The sequence below is a fragment of the Pichia membranifaciens genome (assembly GCF_001661235.1).
Source record: "Pichia membranifaciens NRRL Y-2026 unplaced genomic scaffold PICMEscaffold_1, whole genome shotgun sequence".
Lineage (NCBI taxonomy): Eukaryota > Fungi > Ascomycota > Pichiomycetes > Pichiales > Pichiaceae > Pichia > Pichia membranifaciens.
In genome coordinates, this window is record NW_017566982.1 from 718,048 (window position 1) to 734,581 (window position 16,534).

A 16,534-nucleotide genomic window follows, 5' to 3' on the forward strand; every position below is an offset into this window, starting at 1 on the left:
CCAATGAAAAATTGCAGCAAGAGTTTACTCAACATGTTTTCAAATTGGAACAACAATTGTACATTGATGAAGACATTGAATGGTCGTTTATAGAGTTTGCGGATAACCAACCATGTATTGATGTCATTGAAAAGAAACTTGGTGTCCTTGACTTGTTGAATGAAGAATCTAGGCTGCCTGCTGGTTCGGATGAACAATGGGCTGAAAAGTTATATCAGAACTTGGCCAAACCTCCTTCGAGTAATGTTTTCAAGAAACCAAGATTTGGCAACAACAAATTTATTATTTCTCATTATGCTTTAGAAGTTCCTTATGATACTGAAGGTTTTGTGGAAAAGAACAGAGACACTGTTTCTGATGGTCAGAAGGATACTTTGAAAAATTCATCAAATTCTTTCTTGATTGATATTCTTTCCACATCTGAAAAAGCAGCAGAAGATGCCAAACCAGCAGAAGTAAAACCAGGACGTAAAGCTCCTGGTAAAGACACATTGGGTTCCAAATTCAAAGGTTCTTTGATCGATTTGATGAAAACCATTAACTCGAGTAATGTCCATTATATTAGATGTATCAAGCCTAACGAGGAGAAACATGCATGGGAATTTGATCCGAATATGGTTCTTTCACAATTAAGAGCTTGTGGTGTTTTGGAAACAATCAAAATCTCTTGTGCGGGATTCCCATCTAAAATGTCTTATCCGGAGTTTGCTGATGCTTTCAATGTCTTGTTTGAGTCTGATGAGCGGTCGAAATTATTGCAAGGGAAAACCACCGAAGAAGATCTCAAATTGGCAAGTAAGAAATTCTTAGACTATACAATAAAAGATGATCATAGTTTTCAGATTGGTAAAACTAAAGTTTTCTTTAAGGCAGGCATTCTGGGTAACATTGAAAAGATGAAGAGTGATAAGCATAAAAAATCTGCCATTATCATCCAGAAATACCTCAGAGGTTATCACGATAGAAAGGAATATCAGGCGACGTTAGCTTCAGCAATAAGCTTACAAGCTCTCATCAGAGGCTTCTTGGTAAGAGATAGAATACAAAAGCAGAAAGAAAGAGAAGGTGCTACTTTGATTCAATCATTAATAAGAGGACACCTGATTAGAGAAAGACTCAATTCTGCTGTTGCATCATTGGTCCAACTTCAATCTATTATTCGTGGTACATATTTCAGAGAGAATATTCATAAGAATATTCGTAGTAAGGCGGCTATTTCTATTCAATCTGCTAGTAGAAGTCTTCTTGCAAGAAAAGAATTGAATAGAGTAAGAAGAGCTGCAGTTGTCATTCAATGCTGTGCACGTAGGAAACTAGCAAAGGCAGATTATGCAAAACTGAAGGAAGAAGCGAAATCGTTGAACAAAATGCAAGAAGTTCAATATGGCTTAGAAAATAAGGTCATTGAATTAACTCAATCTCTAAGTAGTAAAGTTGAAGAAAATGGTAAACTCATGTCTGAGATTCAGCAGTTACAGAAATTAGTTGAGAAGACACAGAATGATCACTCTACTTTGAAGGCTAAGAGTCTGAAAATTGATGATGAGCACAATACAAAGATTGCAGAGTACGAAGATAATGTCGTGAACCTAAATACTGAAATTGATAAGTTGAAGACTGATTATGATACTGCGAAGCAGAAAGTTGATGAATTGACAGAAGTTCAAAATAAGCTTAAGGAAGAGTTGAGAGATAATCTTGAACAGTTGAAGGCCGCTCAAGAAGAGTTAAACAAGTCAAATGATGAAAGAGACACGTTATATGGATCGGTTGAGAAATTGAAGTTAGAATTGAAAGAGCTCCAAGACCACTTGAGTTATGGTAAATTCAACAATGCCACTTTGGCAACAATTCCCAACGGCACCTCGGGTTTGGCATTCAACGAAACTAAAGAGATCTCCAACAATGTTGACTATACTAATGATGAAGACAATGATGAGCTTGAGGCTATTAATAGAGAATTAACCAACTTGCTGGATGATTCAAAGGCTCTCCAACGTGAAGTTGTCCAAGGTTTATTCAAGGGTTTGGTATTGCCACCAGCAGTTGTTGCCTCTCAACCAAGTAAGAAGGAAGTTCTTTTCCCTGCAAGAATTATCATTATCATATTAAGTGATATGTGGAGATTAGGTTTGACATCAAATAGTGAGAGTTTCTTTGGAGAGGTGTTACAAACCATACAAAGTCTGGTTGCCGAATTGAACAATGAAGACATTATTGCTCATGGTGCGTACTGGTTGACTAACACCCATGAATTATACTCCTTCGTTTCATATGCACAATCTACTGTTGTTGCAAATGAAGAAGTATCTAAGGCTATGGGTGAAGACGACTACAACCTATTTTTGAAGTTGATTGCTGATGCCAAAGAAGACTTTGAATCCTTGTCATATAATATTTACAATATCTGGATGAAGAATATCATGTCAATATTAGAGAAGAAGGTCATCTCTGCTGTTGTTTTAGGACAGTCTTTACCAGGATTTATGTCACAGGATCAATCTCCATTGATCAGCAAGATGTTCACAAAGGAACCGAAATACAAGATGGATGATATTCTAACATTTTTCAACAATGTGTACTGGGCCATGAAGTCATATTATTTCGAATCTCACGTTATGGATACGGTGATAATCGATCTATTGAAGTTTGTCAATGCATGCTGTTTCAACGATTTGATTATGCGTCGTAACTTCTTGTCATGGAAGCGTGGACTTCAATTGAACTACAATGTGATGAGATTAGATGAATGGTGCAAGGGTCATGGCATCAATGATGCCACTGTTTACTTGTCACATCTTTTCCAAGTCTCCAAATTGTTGCAATTGCGTAAAAACACTCCAGAAGATATTGACATAATATATGAAATTTGCCATACTTTGAAGCCTGTTCAGATCCAGAAACTCTTTGCCTTATACCATGTTGCTGATTATGAAGTGCCGATTTCTCCAATGATCACCCAAGGCTTAGCAGAGAAGGTACGTTCCAGCGGGCAAACTGATTACCTGGAGCCTGTCAACAAGGACACATTGTTTGAAGATCCATTTAGAAATATTGAGTTGAGACCCTTCAATAAGATCGAGGCATATGTTCCAGCGCGTTTGAATGTTCCGATTATCAGACGTATCATCGAGTTATCCACTCTCAATGCTACATACCAATCGAACGCATTACCTGAATCCGACGGCAATTAGTTTTGAGATACTGATTTGAGCCCAGGCAATGATTTGTTTTAGTTCTATATTTAATTTTTCCAGCAAGCTTGTTTATTATAATATCATACTTCATTTTCTATGTAACTAGGATGTTAGAGCGATAAGAGAAGATTTTAGAAGAACATATTAGACATATGAAAGAATTAAAGAAAGGGCAAGAAAAAGTATGGATGAGTAAGTTGACAGGAAAAGTGGGGAGAATCAGTGTAGGAAAAGATTAGAGAAAAAAATGGAGGATGGAAAATGTGAAACGATACAAAAGATAGTCACAGGCACGGTTTGGCAGCGGCCACGAGTTCAGTAGTTGCTGAAGTGAACAGCTATTGGGACGACGACGACTATGATGATGATTATGATGACCAAGGCGACGCAGAGTTTGAGCTTGAGGTTTTTCTTCCACATGTCTTTTCTCACCTGGTTTGCGGACTTGTTGAACAAGGTTGCGTTGTTCTGCAAGCTGTATGCTCTGTTGTCGATGTCTTCCAACACCTCGCCACGCTGGTTGATGGCTTCCAGGTTGTCACGCATCATGCCTGCGGTGTCATCCAACGTGCTCTGGAGGTTCTGCAGCTTCGAACGACCCTCGTCGTTCTTGTGGTTGAAAGGCGTTGGTTCTTCGTTTTTGAGCTCACGAGCTGCGTCGTCGCTGAAGGGGTTGTAAGGGTCATAAGCTTGTGCGCCTGACATTGTGTGTGTGTGTGTGTGTTGTGTGCGAATGCTATGGACCGTGCTCCGGAATCAGCTGGAACGGTTCTCCTCAAAGGCTGGAGGCGATATGTGTGAAGGCGGTGTGCGGTGTGCGGTGTGGCAGGCTAAAGCGGATCCAATTGCTGGTGGGATCGGGCAGGTTGTTCCTTCTGTTCGACTTTCCGGCAAGACGTGGAGCTGGCAATGCGTGTTTCGCACAGAAAACTGATCTGAAATCTGATCTGGGTCTCAGGCGCACGCAGCGACACAGTTCTGTTGTGCCGTCGGGCTATGGCGGCGCTGTCCACCTGTCGCCGCCCGTGTGTCTGTCTGTCTGTCTCTGTGCCGTCAGCCACCCTCACCGTCTCCGTCCTGCTGTCCATGCGCTAGCAGTCCTGCAGCGCCAACCCAGCGGCCAACCCAGCGGCCCCGCCAGCACGCCCCATCGCTCACCGCCGCCGACCCAGACCCACGACACACACGACGCCGCCACGACGCCACCGAGGGAGGGCCAGCCCTCCCTCTGTTTCGCCTCTGGGCGGCCTCGCGATCGGCCCTCTGCGCTCGGAGAAAGGAGGTTTGCATTTTGCGTTGTCAAGGCGCTGCGCCACGCGGGGACGGGGCGCGACGCAAACGGCCGGCGGTGTGGCGGTGCGCGGGGAGGGCAAATGCTCAGCGGCTTGCAAACTAAGAGAAGGCGGAGGGCAAAATAGGGCAACAGGACAGGGCAAGGGGCAAGAGCAGACGGGCAGACGGGCAGACGGGAAAGAAAGAAAGAAAGACAGCCAGACAGAACATGGGCTCTGTGTTTTTGCCAAACCTGCGCACAGGCTGGCACGTCGACCAGGCGATTCTCTCGGAGGAAGACCGGCTGGTGGTGGTGCGTTTCGGGGACCCAGGGGCCCGGGAGGTGTTGCAGATGGACGAGCTGCTCTACAAGGCGGCGCCGCTGGTGTCGCAGTTTGCAGCGGTGTATACGTGCGACACGACGGTGGTGCCGGACTTCAACGAGATGTACGAGCTCTACGACCCGGTGACGGTGATGTTCTTCTTCCGCAACCGGCACATGATGTGCGACTTCGGCACGGGCAACAACAACAAGCTCAACTTCAACCTCACGGACAAGCAGGAGCTGATCGACATCCTGGAGGTGGTGTACCGCGGCGCCAGCAAGGGCAAGGGGCTCGTGGCGGCGCCCAAGGACTACTCGTACATCAACAAGCGGAACGCCCGTGGCTAGCGGGCCCGACAGCCCGGGCGCAGACCCCGCGAGGAAAAAGCGGGCCACCCCTCGTCTGCCACGCAGCGCTGGCGGGCCCGGTGGCCAGCCTGGCTCCACCCACGTCTTGTTATCTATCGCCAGTGCCTCTGCTGGCGCAGACGGGCCCTGGACACGGTGCCCCTGCAGCACACAGCCCCCACTGCACCCAGCACCAGCCATGGCATCACAGAACTACCCCTCCTCGTTCGAGGACCCGCTCCAAGAGTACGTATAGATAGATGGATAGACTTCCGTGTATACTCGGACTAGCAACGTCCACGCCTGCATGATCCCATACTAACGCATCGCCGCCGCCGTCGTTCCCGCTAAGGGCAGCCGCAGCCACCCCCTTCCTCTGTTGCAGCATGTCTGTCTTGGAGAAAATCATATATCGGTCCAAGCAGCAACCCTTGGTCCCGCTAGGCTGCTTGGCCACCACCGCCGCCGTCATAATGGCCGCCAAGGGCGTCCGGACAGGCAATGCGCCCAAGGCGCAGTTCTGGTTCCGCTGGCGTGTCGGCTTGCAGGGATTCACCTTGGTGGCTCTCGTGTTTGGGTCCATCTACTACGACAACGCGTTCTCCGAGGCCAAGAAGACCGACGAGGAGCTGGCGATCGAGAAGGCCAAGATCAGAGAGAAGTTGTGGATCGAGGAGTTGGAAAGACGGGACCAGGAGATGAAGGACAGACAGCGTAGGGCAGAGCTTGCCAGAGAGATGATGGAAAGCTCAAAGTCCTCCAGGGACAACTAGCCTGCCTCCCTCTGCCCTCGGCCAGCGTTCCTCTCTTTTGTCCCAAAACCAGCTTTATGTCTCCTACGATTCGATTTTTAATTCTTTGTTACTGTACATACATCAATATATATATATATGCATACATACATCCGCATGCGCATGCGCATGGACTCGAGAACTTAGGCGCTCGTTGGCGCCTCCAGATAATTAATTACATGCCCCCCTTGCTCTCCTTCTCCCGTTGCAGCTTCTTTTTGAGCTTCTCGTCCTTCCGGTTGTACCTCGTGTCGGCAGGGTTGAAACCGCCCTCCTTCGAGCCGAAGTACGCCCACTCGGGCGTCTCGCATATGTAGTCGAGGGAGTCAAAGCTCTGGTTGCTGTTCCACAGCTTGAAAAACTTGTCGTAGTCAATGTGCGTGTGCCACTTGTTGTCCACGTAGAACTTCTTGTTGGCAATCAGGAAGCAGCACGAGTGTGAGTGCTCCGCAGCCAAGCCGTACTGCATCCCCCTCTTGTTCAACTCGTTGTCCAACCGTTTCACGAACGAAACACACTCCTCGTAGAAAGGAATGTTCTGCATAGTTAGTGGGTTCCCGTTGCCTTCGCTTGAACCGCAGTAGGTAGCACCCTTGATCTCAATCAACGATGGCATCCCTCTCTCAACCAGGTCGGCGTACCCGCCAACATCGGACTCAGACATGTTGAATCCCTTCACCAAGGTCAATCTGAAAACCGTACGCTGGTGGGACTGGACCGTCCGTAGAATGTCCAAGCACTGTTCCAATCTCTCCCAGTAGTCTCTGAATAACGGTCTGTCAACAGTCTTCAACTCCTGCTTTGTTGGGGCGTCAATAGACACATACAACTGGGTGACCTTGTTCAACGTGCGCAACTGGTCCGGGTGTTGCGCGTTACAAACCAAGAAGGTCGAAATGTCCTTCTCGTGCAACATCTTCACAAACTCATTGATGTATGGGTAGAAAATTGGCTCACCAACCAACGACAACGCACAATGACGCACCTTGAACGCTTCTTCAAACCTATCCATCAAAACACCGGGCACACCACGCATTTGCTTGATCTTCGTGTAGTGGCCGGCTAGTGCGCCTTCGACAATCTTATCTGGTTGGTCAACTTCCCATCTCCATGTGGTACCGACAGGATTGGTCCCGTGTCTCCAACAGAAGACACATTTGTTCGAGCATGATAGAGAGGGTGTCGTCTCCATACATCTATGGGAGTGTATACCGTAAAAGGCGAATTTGTAACAGAACCCACGGCCACGTAAGGCCGACTTCGTCCACCGACATATCTTCACTCCACTATGAGAGCCAACAACTGTATATCCCTGCTTTGTCAACGACTTGAAAGTAGGGGAATCCTTGGCCACCATCTGCTTCTTGTTGATCGATTTTGTGAGTTTGCCTGAACCTCTCGTTTTGTTATCGGTGGAAAGATCCTCCATGTCAACTAGGGTTCCGTCGTCTGAACCGTTCCCGGTCTCGTTTTCGTTTTCGCTCGAGTATTCTTCTACGTCGTCAGTGTCAGAGTCGGAGTCCTCCGGGTCGTTCTCTTCGTATAGGAAAGGCTCGTCGTCAGATAGAACGCTGACCAGACGGTTGACCCAATGTGCAGTGGTTTCCTTGAGGTCGTTCTTCACGCAGAGACGGCCGAGAGGGAAGATTCTTCTTGCGCCAAGCTTGGACATCGATTTGTCTGCTATCTTCGACTGGTAGCAGAAGAGGTCAGGCCAGGACTCCGAGTCGCCAAGGCCAAGAACCGTGTATCCAGACAACGCCTTGAGCGGGTACTTGTCGACTCGGAAGTCGGTTGCTGTGTCATGGAGAAACTCCAAGAAGTAGTCGATGGGCGAGTCCGACTCGTAGGACGGTAAGATGAGGATGTAGATGGGGAAGTTTGTGTTGTTCGGGTCCTCAGACTTGGGTATGTTCAGGAAGTACGTGTCCAAGTCTTCCACGTCGTCGTCGATCGAGAGCATTTGGACCGCGTTCTTGTGGTTTCCGCTCGCCGTCAACGTCTCAAAGAGCTGTGTGGCCACCCTTTTGGAGGCGCCTGTCAACGAGGAGTAGAAGATGTAGATCGGCGAGTCGCTGAACTTCGTCTTGTTCGACGTGTACACGTCCGTGTCCGGGCTCTTCTTGAGCTTGGACATGTCCGGAGCAGTTATGACCTTCGTTTTGCCCCTCCGCACGCGAGCAGGCTTCGCCACAGACGCAGCTGCCGTCGTCGTCGTCGTGGCCGGGGACACCGAAGAATAACAGAAAAGCGCAGTGAAAGATAAGATGAGGCCTAGCAGGAGCAGCTTTCCGCCAAGGAAAAGCAGGAACACCAGCCCCAAAACAGAAACAACGTGCTCTCTCATGTTTTCTGTATCTTTCCGAACTCTGACACAGTCTCTGTTTCCCGTGCCTGTTCCGCCTTCCCCTCTCCAAGCCGTCTTTCTTCTTCACCTCCACCTCTGATCCTCCCAGATTCATGATAAAAATATCCTTCTCCTTTCAGAAAATTTTTCACCTTCCCTTTTGGGAATCCGCGTCGATCGGCCCAAATGGCCTCTTTTTGCGTCGATCGGCCTCGTTCTTTTTTTGGCCTTTTTCCCCCTCTTTCTCTCCTGGCAACTTCTGCTTGCGCCCGGCTCCTGCCCGCCACAGCCCGACCGGCTTGCCCGTCTGCACCATGACGTAGCGGCCCGAATAAGCAAAGCGCCTTGCCACAGCAACAACAGCCACCTTTCCGGCGACGGCGACGGCGACGGCTACGAGTCCGGAAGCCGCTACAGACCCTTGCCCAGGCCCGTCCTTTCCCTCAGCCTGGCAACAACGGCCAACAGCGGTCACAGTGGCAGCCGGGTTCGTTCCTCCGCTGCCCGCCCGGGCCGCGTGCGCTATCTGTGTGTGCAGAAAACAGGCGGCGGCCCTGCAGGAGGGTAGCAGTGTTTCCGATTTCTGTGCACACACACATTATCTGTCCAACCAGGTCTGCGAGACGGATCTGCCCGTATATGTAAATAGATGCCCCGGTGGTAGAGCAGTTGTATTGAAGTGCCTCCGTTCCGTCCCATCCTTTTCCGCCTCCCAGCGTGTTGCACCGTGGCCAGACACCGTTCTGTCTCGCTAGCTCCCGTTCTTTCCCATCCGCATCCCCCATCCACACAGCCTGGCGCCGGGCCTCGGGTTCTCGTTTGTTTCCACGGATAGTCTAGCCGTTCAGTGCTCCAGTAAGGGCTGTGTTTGTCGTGCAACTGAGCTGGACACAGATACAGACATCAGGCGTCCTTGTTCACCTGCACACTTGCTGCAAACAGGCTCCGGCACAGATCCCCCAGACGCACACCATCACGGTCGTCTGCTTGCCCCGACCTCCAGAGAAGCCGAACAAGCCTCGGCACTTTTGCAGCCTCCCCTCCCCTCTCCTCATCGTTTCCGCTGTCTAGAGCAGGAAAAGCTGCACCTGCACCTGCACCTGCACCATGCCCCTGTTCAGAAAAGAGTCGAAGAGCACCACGGCGGTTCCGACCTCGAAGTCGAGCTCTCCAACGCCATCCAACTCTCCGTCGATGAACCCCGTGTCCTCCTTCAACAATAACCACCCCCAACCGCCAATGTTGCAGCCAATCACCTCGGCGTCCTCCAATTCGTCGGTAGCGTCCACAAATGGTGAGTCCGACTCCGAACACAACCGAAGAGTACACCGGAGCAGCTCCGTCTCCCAGAAATTCAAGAACCTCTTCTCGGTCTCTGGCGACAGCCACTCCCATCCTTCAGACCCTAAAGACCCCCTAAAGAGAGTCAACTCGACTTCCACACTTTTGAAGAAAAAACAACTGGCTCCCGATTTTGCACTCTCACAGCAACAACAGCCAAAGCAAACTCAATCCTTGAACACAATCCCAAGCTCCAACTCAACTACCAGCTTAAGCTCAAACCAAAGCTCAAGTTCAACCTTGACCGCAAACCAAATCCCGAAGCAAGAGTCCCAATCTCAATCCGAGGCTCCGCAAAAGACATTGAAAACACCCATTCCTCACCCACAGGTCTTACCTATTCCTGACAGATCATTGGGCAGACCCTCAAATAGCGCAATGGCCAACCACTCGATCCAGCTGAGTAATCCAGCAAATGCTACAGCTTACAACTTGAGACCAAAAGGTCAACAACCCCCAGCCTCTCAGGATAACCTATCCTCGTCAATGAATAAACTGAAGCTTCAAACGGAAGTCCCAAATGATATAGATTCCGAGCTAGACACTCCTGTGGATCAGGTGCTGAGAAAACTGAACTTGGAAGCTAACAGTTCAGATAATGCTTATACTCCAAAAACTCCAATTCACTCTCAGCTTCCGTCGCCAAAACCTTCTCCTCAGCAACCAAGTAGAATGCGCTCTTCAACTGTCTCTGCAGCATTATATCACAATAATTTACCTCAAAACACAAGTAATTCCAGACTTTTTTCTCATGCAGGTTCAATTAGTAGTAGGGAAAACGTAAACGTTGCTGAACCACATTCTTCTTCATCCAAACTGACTTCAAGCGGTTCTCAATACTCAAACAATGCATCGCTTAATAAAGATCCTCGTGCGTTGAGACACACAGAAACAGTCAATTATGGTGCCACACATCTAAAACATCAACGAGAGCAGGTAATAAAGTTGGCAGGAGGTCGAATAACTGTCTATGAATATGGTCGCTCTCACGAACATGACTACTCAAAGTATAAAACGCACCCAAATAAGCCGATGATGGGAATTTTCAACTGGATGAAGAAGAAAGAATCTTCCAAAACAGAAAGAGAGGATTCTTATGAAATCATTGAAAAATCAGTAAGTTTGCTACCCGATAAGTATTCGGGAGATTTGATGCGTGTGAAAAATAATCCTAAGAACTATATTTGGAATTATGATGACGATGAGGATGAAGAAGACGAATATGTTGAGGGTGATGATGAGGACTCGGATTACGACAGTGACAACGCCGAACCCAATTTCAAAACTAAAGGTAAAGTCGGTGCTAATAGGAAATCAAGTTTGCAGAGTATGACTAGTTCCAAAAGCTCCAACTATGCTCGGAGTTTGGGTCGGCAGTCGAAACGGCTTACCAGGCATTACAATAGTGATGACGAATATGAAGATGAAGATGATTATGTGAAGGACATGGAAGCACGTAATGATGAGGATGTTTTGAGCCCAACAGTTTCTCCTAGCGCCACTAAGCCTTCTGGTGTTCCAATCAAAGATGAGGATAAGGGCGAAAATAAAAACAAAGCAGATGACAGTGAAGAGGCAGAAGATGATGACGATGAGGAAGATGATGACGATGATGACTTTGACGACGAAGTTGATAATATGATGATCGAGCCAATAATAGGAAAAGAGCAGGTCTTTTTGATCAATAGCATGTTGAATAAAATTGAACATCCCGAAAAGTTTAAGTCAAGGCTTGAAGAAAAAGAGCGGGAGGGCAAGATTAAGTTGATGCTGTCGCAGAAATACGGACATATTGAAGGTGTTGTCGGTAAAGGTTCCTATGGTACGGTGTGTATTTCTTCAAAGACAGTTGGTACGACAAAGATTTATTTTGCCATCAAACAACTTAAAAGGAAACAAGGGGAGTCGTTACACCATTTTGGGAATCGAGTTACCAGTGAGTTCATGATTTCTTCATCGTTAACACATCAAGCAGTCATCAATGTTTACGATTTGATGGTTGATCCGGTTTCTATGACATACTCTGAAATTATGGAGTTCATACCCTGTGGTGATCTTTTCTCCTTGATATCTACGACAAATGGATTGCACATAGTAGAGTGCGATTGCTTTTTTAAGCAAATCCTCAATGCGATAACTTATCTACATTCAGTTGGTGTTTCACATAACGATCTCAAAGTTGAGAACTTGTTACTCACTCGGAAAGGCCAACTCAAAATAATTGACTTTGGTACATCTGCAGTATTCCGGACAGCATGGGAAAGTGATGTTCAGCTTTCACGTGGTGCCTGTGGTTCTGAGCGTTATGTGGCTCCTGAACAATACAATAAAGAGCGTGAATATGATCCAAGATTGGGCGATGTGTGGTCACTAGGCATAATTTATCTGACAATGTATTACGGTAAATATGCATGGGAAGCTGCCAAAATGAGTGACGAGACATACGCAAGATTTATTGATACTAGGGCTGTTTTTGATTACTCCTACAAAAGCTCAACCAAGGCACATCAATTTTTATGTGTCAAGCCAGGTGGATATTCTCCAATTGAAGGCATCAAAGGTGGTATTTTGAACAGTTGGGTTCAGAAGGGTGGTGAGTTAGATTCGAATATAAGATCAAACGATGAAGAATATGTTAATGACTCCAGGAAATATGTTTTATACAATATTTTAAATCCAGATCCTACTTTCAGAATGAGAACTTATCAGATCTGGCAAAGTGAATGGATTAAGAATTTCCATGTGTGTGACGCTGGTAGAGGTTATGTGAGTTATGACAATTACATTGAGATGGCCCTACGAAGTGCACAAGACGTTGAAGCAAGAGAACGAGAGTATGAAAGTGACAGGGAGAAGGAGAAAGATAAAGGTAAAGTAGAAAGAAAGGAATCTCGAAAAGGACACGGATTTTTAGGATTCGGAAGTAAGATTTAATTTACATGGCCTTTCATGATCTATTTTATACAGTCATACCCTCAAGTGTAGTTTATCACTTAAACGAAAGGAAAATGTATATCATTGTAATATAATACAGTCTACTATAGTAGGACCTTGACACAGTTTCATGGCAACTGTTGGTTACCGCTAACTATTAGAGAGTTTTCTTTAGAATAAAACAAATTACAAAACCATTTATTACACTAAACAATCAAATTTAGTTAACGAAGTAGTGTGGGAATTCCTTGAAGTTTTCTTCTAAGTTACCCTTTAAAGAGATGAACTTGACGTAAGCACCATCTTCCTTGACTTCGTTGTTTTGTCTCTTGGCAACGTATTCGTCTCTGTTTAAGTTGGTGAAACCCCACTTTTTAGAAAGAATGATCTTTTGTTGACCTGGGAACTTGTATCTAGCTCTTCTCAAACCTTCAACAACAACAGCCTTGTTAGAGTCCTTGGTTCTGATGGAGATCAAAACTTGACCAATGGTAACTCTGGCAGCGGTACCATGTGGCTTACCCCAAGCACCTCTCATACCTTGTTGCAATCTATCGGCACCGGCACAAGACAACATCTTGTTGATTCTTAAAACGTGGAAAGGATGAACTCTGACTCTCATGTGGAAAGATTCTCTACCAGCTTGAACGGTAATATATTTGTTGGCACAGATACGTGCAGCTTCCAAAGCTTCGGATGACAATTGTTCAATTTCGTTGGAAACCAAGTGAACACATAATGGGAAGTCATCAACGGAAGCCTTCTTTCTACCCAAATCAAAAATTCTGATCTTGGATTCTGGAACACCTCTGTTGTATCTAGACTTTGGGAAAGGCTTGTTTTTACAGTATCTGTAACATCTAGCTGGTCTTCTAGCCATTTTGAATGATTATCTGTATCGAAAGAAAGAATAAAAAGAGTGGTGTTAGTTAACTAATTCAAAGGAGTCAAAGCAAGCAAAAGTAAATAACTTTGAGAGAAAGTAGGCATGGCGGTGGAAGTGGAAAACTGTGGACACCAAAACGCTTTTATAGTTTTTTCCATTCAAATGTTTTAGTAAGCAGCAAAGGTGGTGGCAAAATCAAGGGCAAAAACGTTTTTCTGAAACACTCCTTTGGTCACGATCAAAATGTTTTTGATTAGACGTTCTTCCTATGTATTGACAGTTGAAATCAAAGCTTAAAGTGCTTGCTTGGATTACCTTTCACGTTGTCCAATATTTCAAAAGTTGAAACTCCATTTCAATTTCATTTCCGATGCGCTATCATGTTCTCTCTAAATTCTTTGTATATGTGAGTCTGTTGTACATACCTTCTGTGGTTATGAGATATGCTCTAATCTTTTAAAACAAGCTTGAACTTGATTGCGTTTTTCCACAGTATGATATCTCAAAAATGACTTTCACTAATGGCTAACAGTACGAACGCCGCTACTACCTCGCTCCCTCTCTCTCCCTTCCCGCAGAATCCAAACCCCAGCTGACAAATCGCCTGCGAAACTGTGTGCGCGCGACATTCTAGCAGGGCATTGCCCGAATTGGCTCCATAATAGCGGGAAAAATGGTTGAAAAAGACGCGAAAAGACAGTCACGCTTAGGCAAGAGCAGCACATGTGTGAGGTGTTAGGGGTATTTTTAAATCACGTGTAAACTACAATTTAGTCACGTGAGAGGTTTTGAATGTGGCGGTGCCTTGCACGTGACAGGGGCTTGGGTGTGGCGGTGCATATCGATGAATTTTTTTCAACTTCATACATGAAGTAGAAAAAAAAGTTTGCACATCTCAAAAGTTTTATCTGCACTATCAAAAATTACCTCCACACAATTGACAAGTGCTCTGAAGCTGTTATTGATAGCATAACGTTTCGTATTTGACAAAATATGGGTAGATATTCAGTGAAAAGATATAAGACCAAGAGGAGAACAAGAGATTTAGATTTGATTCTCAATGATCTCTCCTCACCGGACTCCATTCAGAAGTTGAAGCAACAACCAGAAGATGAAAACCTCCCTGGTTTGGGACAGTACTACTGCATTCATTGTGCCAAGTACTTCTTGGATAACACTGCATTGAAGGGACATCTCCGTGGAAAAGTTCATAAACGTCGGGTCAAGGAATTAAGCGTAAACCCCTACACGAGTTTAGAGAGTGAGGCTGCTACTGGTACCAATCTAGAAAAGTTTATGGAGAAGGTAGCCAAATACAAGGCCAATGAAGGACCCAGACGTGAGATGGAGCATGGGATGCTAAAGGACCAAACAGAAGAATACGATTTACGTGATAGAAAGAAATGGGAAGAGCTGTATCCAGAAAAAGTTATCGAGGAAGCACAAAAGGCGGCCGAAGCTGCCGCCGCAAAAGAACGTAAAGCGTTGGCTGCTGAAGAGGAGGCGGACATTGCAACTGATGATGAAATCATCATGGAATGATTTCCTTTCCTCCCCTTCTTTATGTCTGATCCACGCGCATAGTCAGCTTTTTTCTTCCTATATATATTGTTGGCTATATATAGTGAATAATTTGTACATTAATCGATTAAACTGCGAATGATCCGTCACGCTCTAAGATCCTTAACTTTCAACGGTAGTCCCGTCTTGATGACAACATGACCTGTGTCCACCTGTTTGTTGCTGATCCTATTACAGTCCGTATACAGGTTGGGTTCGTGGTGTGGATGGAATCCTGTTTTGCTGCAATTGGTGATGGTCGGGATCCCTGGAGGATCGGTAAGCCTAAAAACCCCAAGCTTCTTGGGAAATTGGTCACTTGGCGAGCATACAATGGCTATGGCCTCATTGAGCATGATTTGGTAAGAGTTTTGCGTGTGTAAATCAATCGATGATAGAAAGCACGATTGCGTAGGATGTGTATGAATCCAGCCCAATATGAAAAGGTCAGGGTCCTCATTATCTATGTATTCAAACATCCTTTCCTCGTTTTTAGTTGAACACGTTTCAGAGGTTGAATCCTGTTCTGGTATTAACAAGTGTGTGATAAAAAATGCATTTCTGTTCAACTTTCCAACTAATATTCCACATGTCTCAAGCTTATTCAAGGTATTGTTTTTCGCTATTTGCAAGAAGGAGTCAGAAAGCTCTGCAGGTAAAAAAATAGTTCTCAGTGGAGCTCCTCCCTCTGTGAAATTCAGAGTTTTGTGGTTTACATCTTGTGTCATTTTTGTAGACGAAAAAGACTGGGTCTGCTTTTTCAATAAAGATGACGGTGTCTCTTTCAGTCTCACCATCATATCTGTATGGCTGTCTTCGTCTGTAATTGCGACATCGTTCAAGTGTGGATATGAGGGTAGTTTCATTTGTAGTGGGTTTTGTATGTCCGTAAAGGAACTATCGGACAACGAACGAAGTTTCTTTAATAATTCCCGATCGTCAGAATGCATTGATGATTTTCGCCTCTCAATATCTTTCCTCCTTTCTAATAACTCTCTTTCCTCCCTTTCCTTTTTTTCCGAAAACTTTCGTTTCTGTAGATCTCTGATTTCCTGTCTTGCACGCTCTAGTTTCTTGTACTCTTCATATTCCTTTCTCATATCGTTCATTAATAATTCGGATCTCTCCATTGCAATCGCAAGACTCGGTAACAGTTGCGAAAAACTGTTGTATAATTCACCGTCTTTGCTTTGAGGGTTCCCTCGATATGCTTGTCTACTGTTCTTCAACTCCACATTAGTCGCTATACGATTGGCAACTAGATCAACAAATCTTGAATACAATACAAACGCATCTTCGCTGGCACCTTCTCGGTCATACGCCCGTGCATTTCTCAATATCCCCGAAGCAGACTTTATGAGCAACCGTACCGGATACTTCGTTTCGTACATTTGAGTTCTTTTCAGTAATAACTTCGGGTCATTCGGCGGGTTCGAAGGTAAACAAAATGATGTGCTGGACGTACTTGAATTTGAGGAGCAAGACCTATCATTCTTTTTCATTGCGAGAATGTTAATGGCTTGTGTATTATGC

The 16,534-nt window shown here is 45.7% G+C and overlaps 9 protein-coding genes across 9 annotated transcripts; 4 read left to right on the plus strand and 5 right to left on the minus strand.

Moving 5' to 3' along the window:
• Positions 1–3,512: 3,512 nt before the first annotated feature.
• On the minus strand, positions 3,513–3,902 carry PICMEDRAFT_70265 (hypothetical protein; the record flags this gene model as incomplete). Its single annotated transcript, XM_019163595.1, has 1 exon — positions 3,513–3,902. The coding sequence occupies one exon, from the start codon at positions 3,900–3,902 to the stop codon at positions 3,513–3,515; it is 390 nt and encodes a 129-aa protein (XP_019019757.1).
• A 796-nt stretch (positions 3,903–4,698) lies between these two features.
• PICMEDRAFT_70266 (hypothetical protein) lies at positions 4,699–5,142 on the plus strand (the record flags this gene model as incomplete). Its single annotated transcript, XM_019163596.1, has 1 exon — positions 4,699–5,142. The coding sequence occupies one exon, from the start codon at positions 4,699–4,701 to the stop codon at positions 5,140–5,142; it is 444 nt and encodes a 147-aa protein (XP_019019758.1).
• A 386-nt stretch (positions 5,143–5,528) lies between these two features.
• Positions 5,529–5,915, plus strand: PICMEDRAFT_70267 (hypothetical protein; the record flags this gene model as incomplete). Its single annotated transcript, XM_019163597.1, has 1 exon — positions 5,529–5,915. One exon carries the CDS (start codon positions 5,529–5,531, stop codon positions 5,913–5,915), a length of 387 nt encoding a protein of 128 aa, XP_019019759.1.
• A 193-nt stretch (positions 5,916–6,108) lies between these two features.
• On the minus strand, positions 6,109–8,070 carry PICMEDRAFT_28523 (hypothetical protein; the record flags this gene model as incomplete). The annotated part of the gene is made up of 1 exon (XM_019162545.1): positions 6,109–8,070. The coding sequence occupies one exon, from the start codon at positions 8,068–8,070 to the stop codon at positions 6,109–6,111; it is 1,962 nt and encodes a 653-aa protein (XP_019019760.1).
• Positions 8,071–9,081: 1,011 nt separating this feature from the next.
• PICMEDRAFT_85216 (hypothetical protein) lies at positions 9,082–9,947 on the minus strand. Its single transcript, XM_019165013.1, has one exon. It carries the CDS (start codon positions 9,673–9,675, stop codon positions 9,184–9,186), a length of 492 nt encoding a protein of 163 aa, XP_019019761.1. The 5' UTR covers positions 9,676–9,947; the 3' UTR covers positions 9,082–9,183.
• Positions 9,948–10,407: 460 nt separating this feature from the next.
• On the plus strand, positions 10,408–12,465 carry PICMEDRAFT_26393 (hypothetical protein; the record flags this gene model as incomplete). Its single annotated transcript, XM_019162448.1, has 3 exons — positions 10,408–10,852; positions 11,204–12,184; positions 12,251–12,465. Coding segments are annotated over 3 exons (1,641 nt in total), but the record flags the coding sequence as incomplete, so codon positions are not given.
• Positions 12,466–12,775: 310 nt separating this feature from the next.
• PICMEDRAFT_29088 (hypothetical protein) lies at positions 12,776–13,435 on the minus strand (the record flags this gene model as incomplete). The annotated part of the gene is made up of 1 exon (XM_019162573.1): positions 12,776–13,435. The coding sequence occupies one exon, from the start codon at positions 13,433–13,435 to the stop codon at positions 12,776–12,778; it is 660 nt and encodes a 219-aa protein (XP_019019763.1).
• Positions 13,436–14,434: 999 nt separating this feature from the next.
• PICMEDRAFT_70271 (hypothetical protein) lies at positions 14,435–14,937 on the plus strand (the record flags this gene model as incomplete). Its single annotated transcript, XM_019163598.1, has 2 exons — positions 14,435–14,856; positions 14,925–14,937. The coding sequence occupies 2 exons, from the start codon at positions 14,435–14,437 to the stop codon at positions 14,935–14,937; spliced, it is 435 nt and encodes a 144-aa protein (XP_019019764.1).
• A 252-nt stretch (positions 14,938–15,189) lies between these two features.
• Positions 15,190–15,675, minus strand: PICMEDRAFT_27596 (hypothetical protein; the record flags this gene model as incomplete). The annotated part of the gene is made up of 1 exon (XM_019162504.1): positions 15,190–15,675. A coding segment is annotated over one exon (486 nt), but the record flags the coding sequence as incomplete, so codon positions are not given.
• Positions 15,676–16,534: the final 859 nt, after the last annotated feature.

Coding starts and splice junctions, on each gene's coding strand:
- PICMEDRAFT_85216 (XM_019165013.1), bottom strand. CDS start 9,675: ATGGGAGTGGCTGTCGCCAGAGACCGAGAAGAGGTTCTTGAATTTCTG.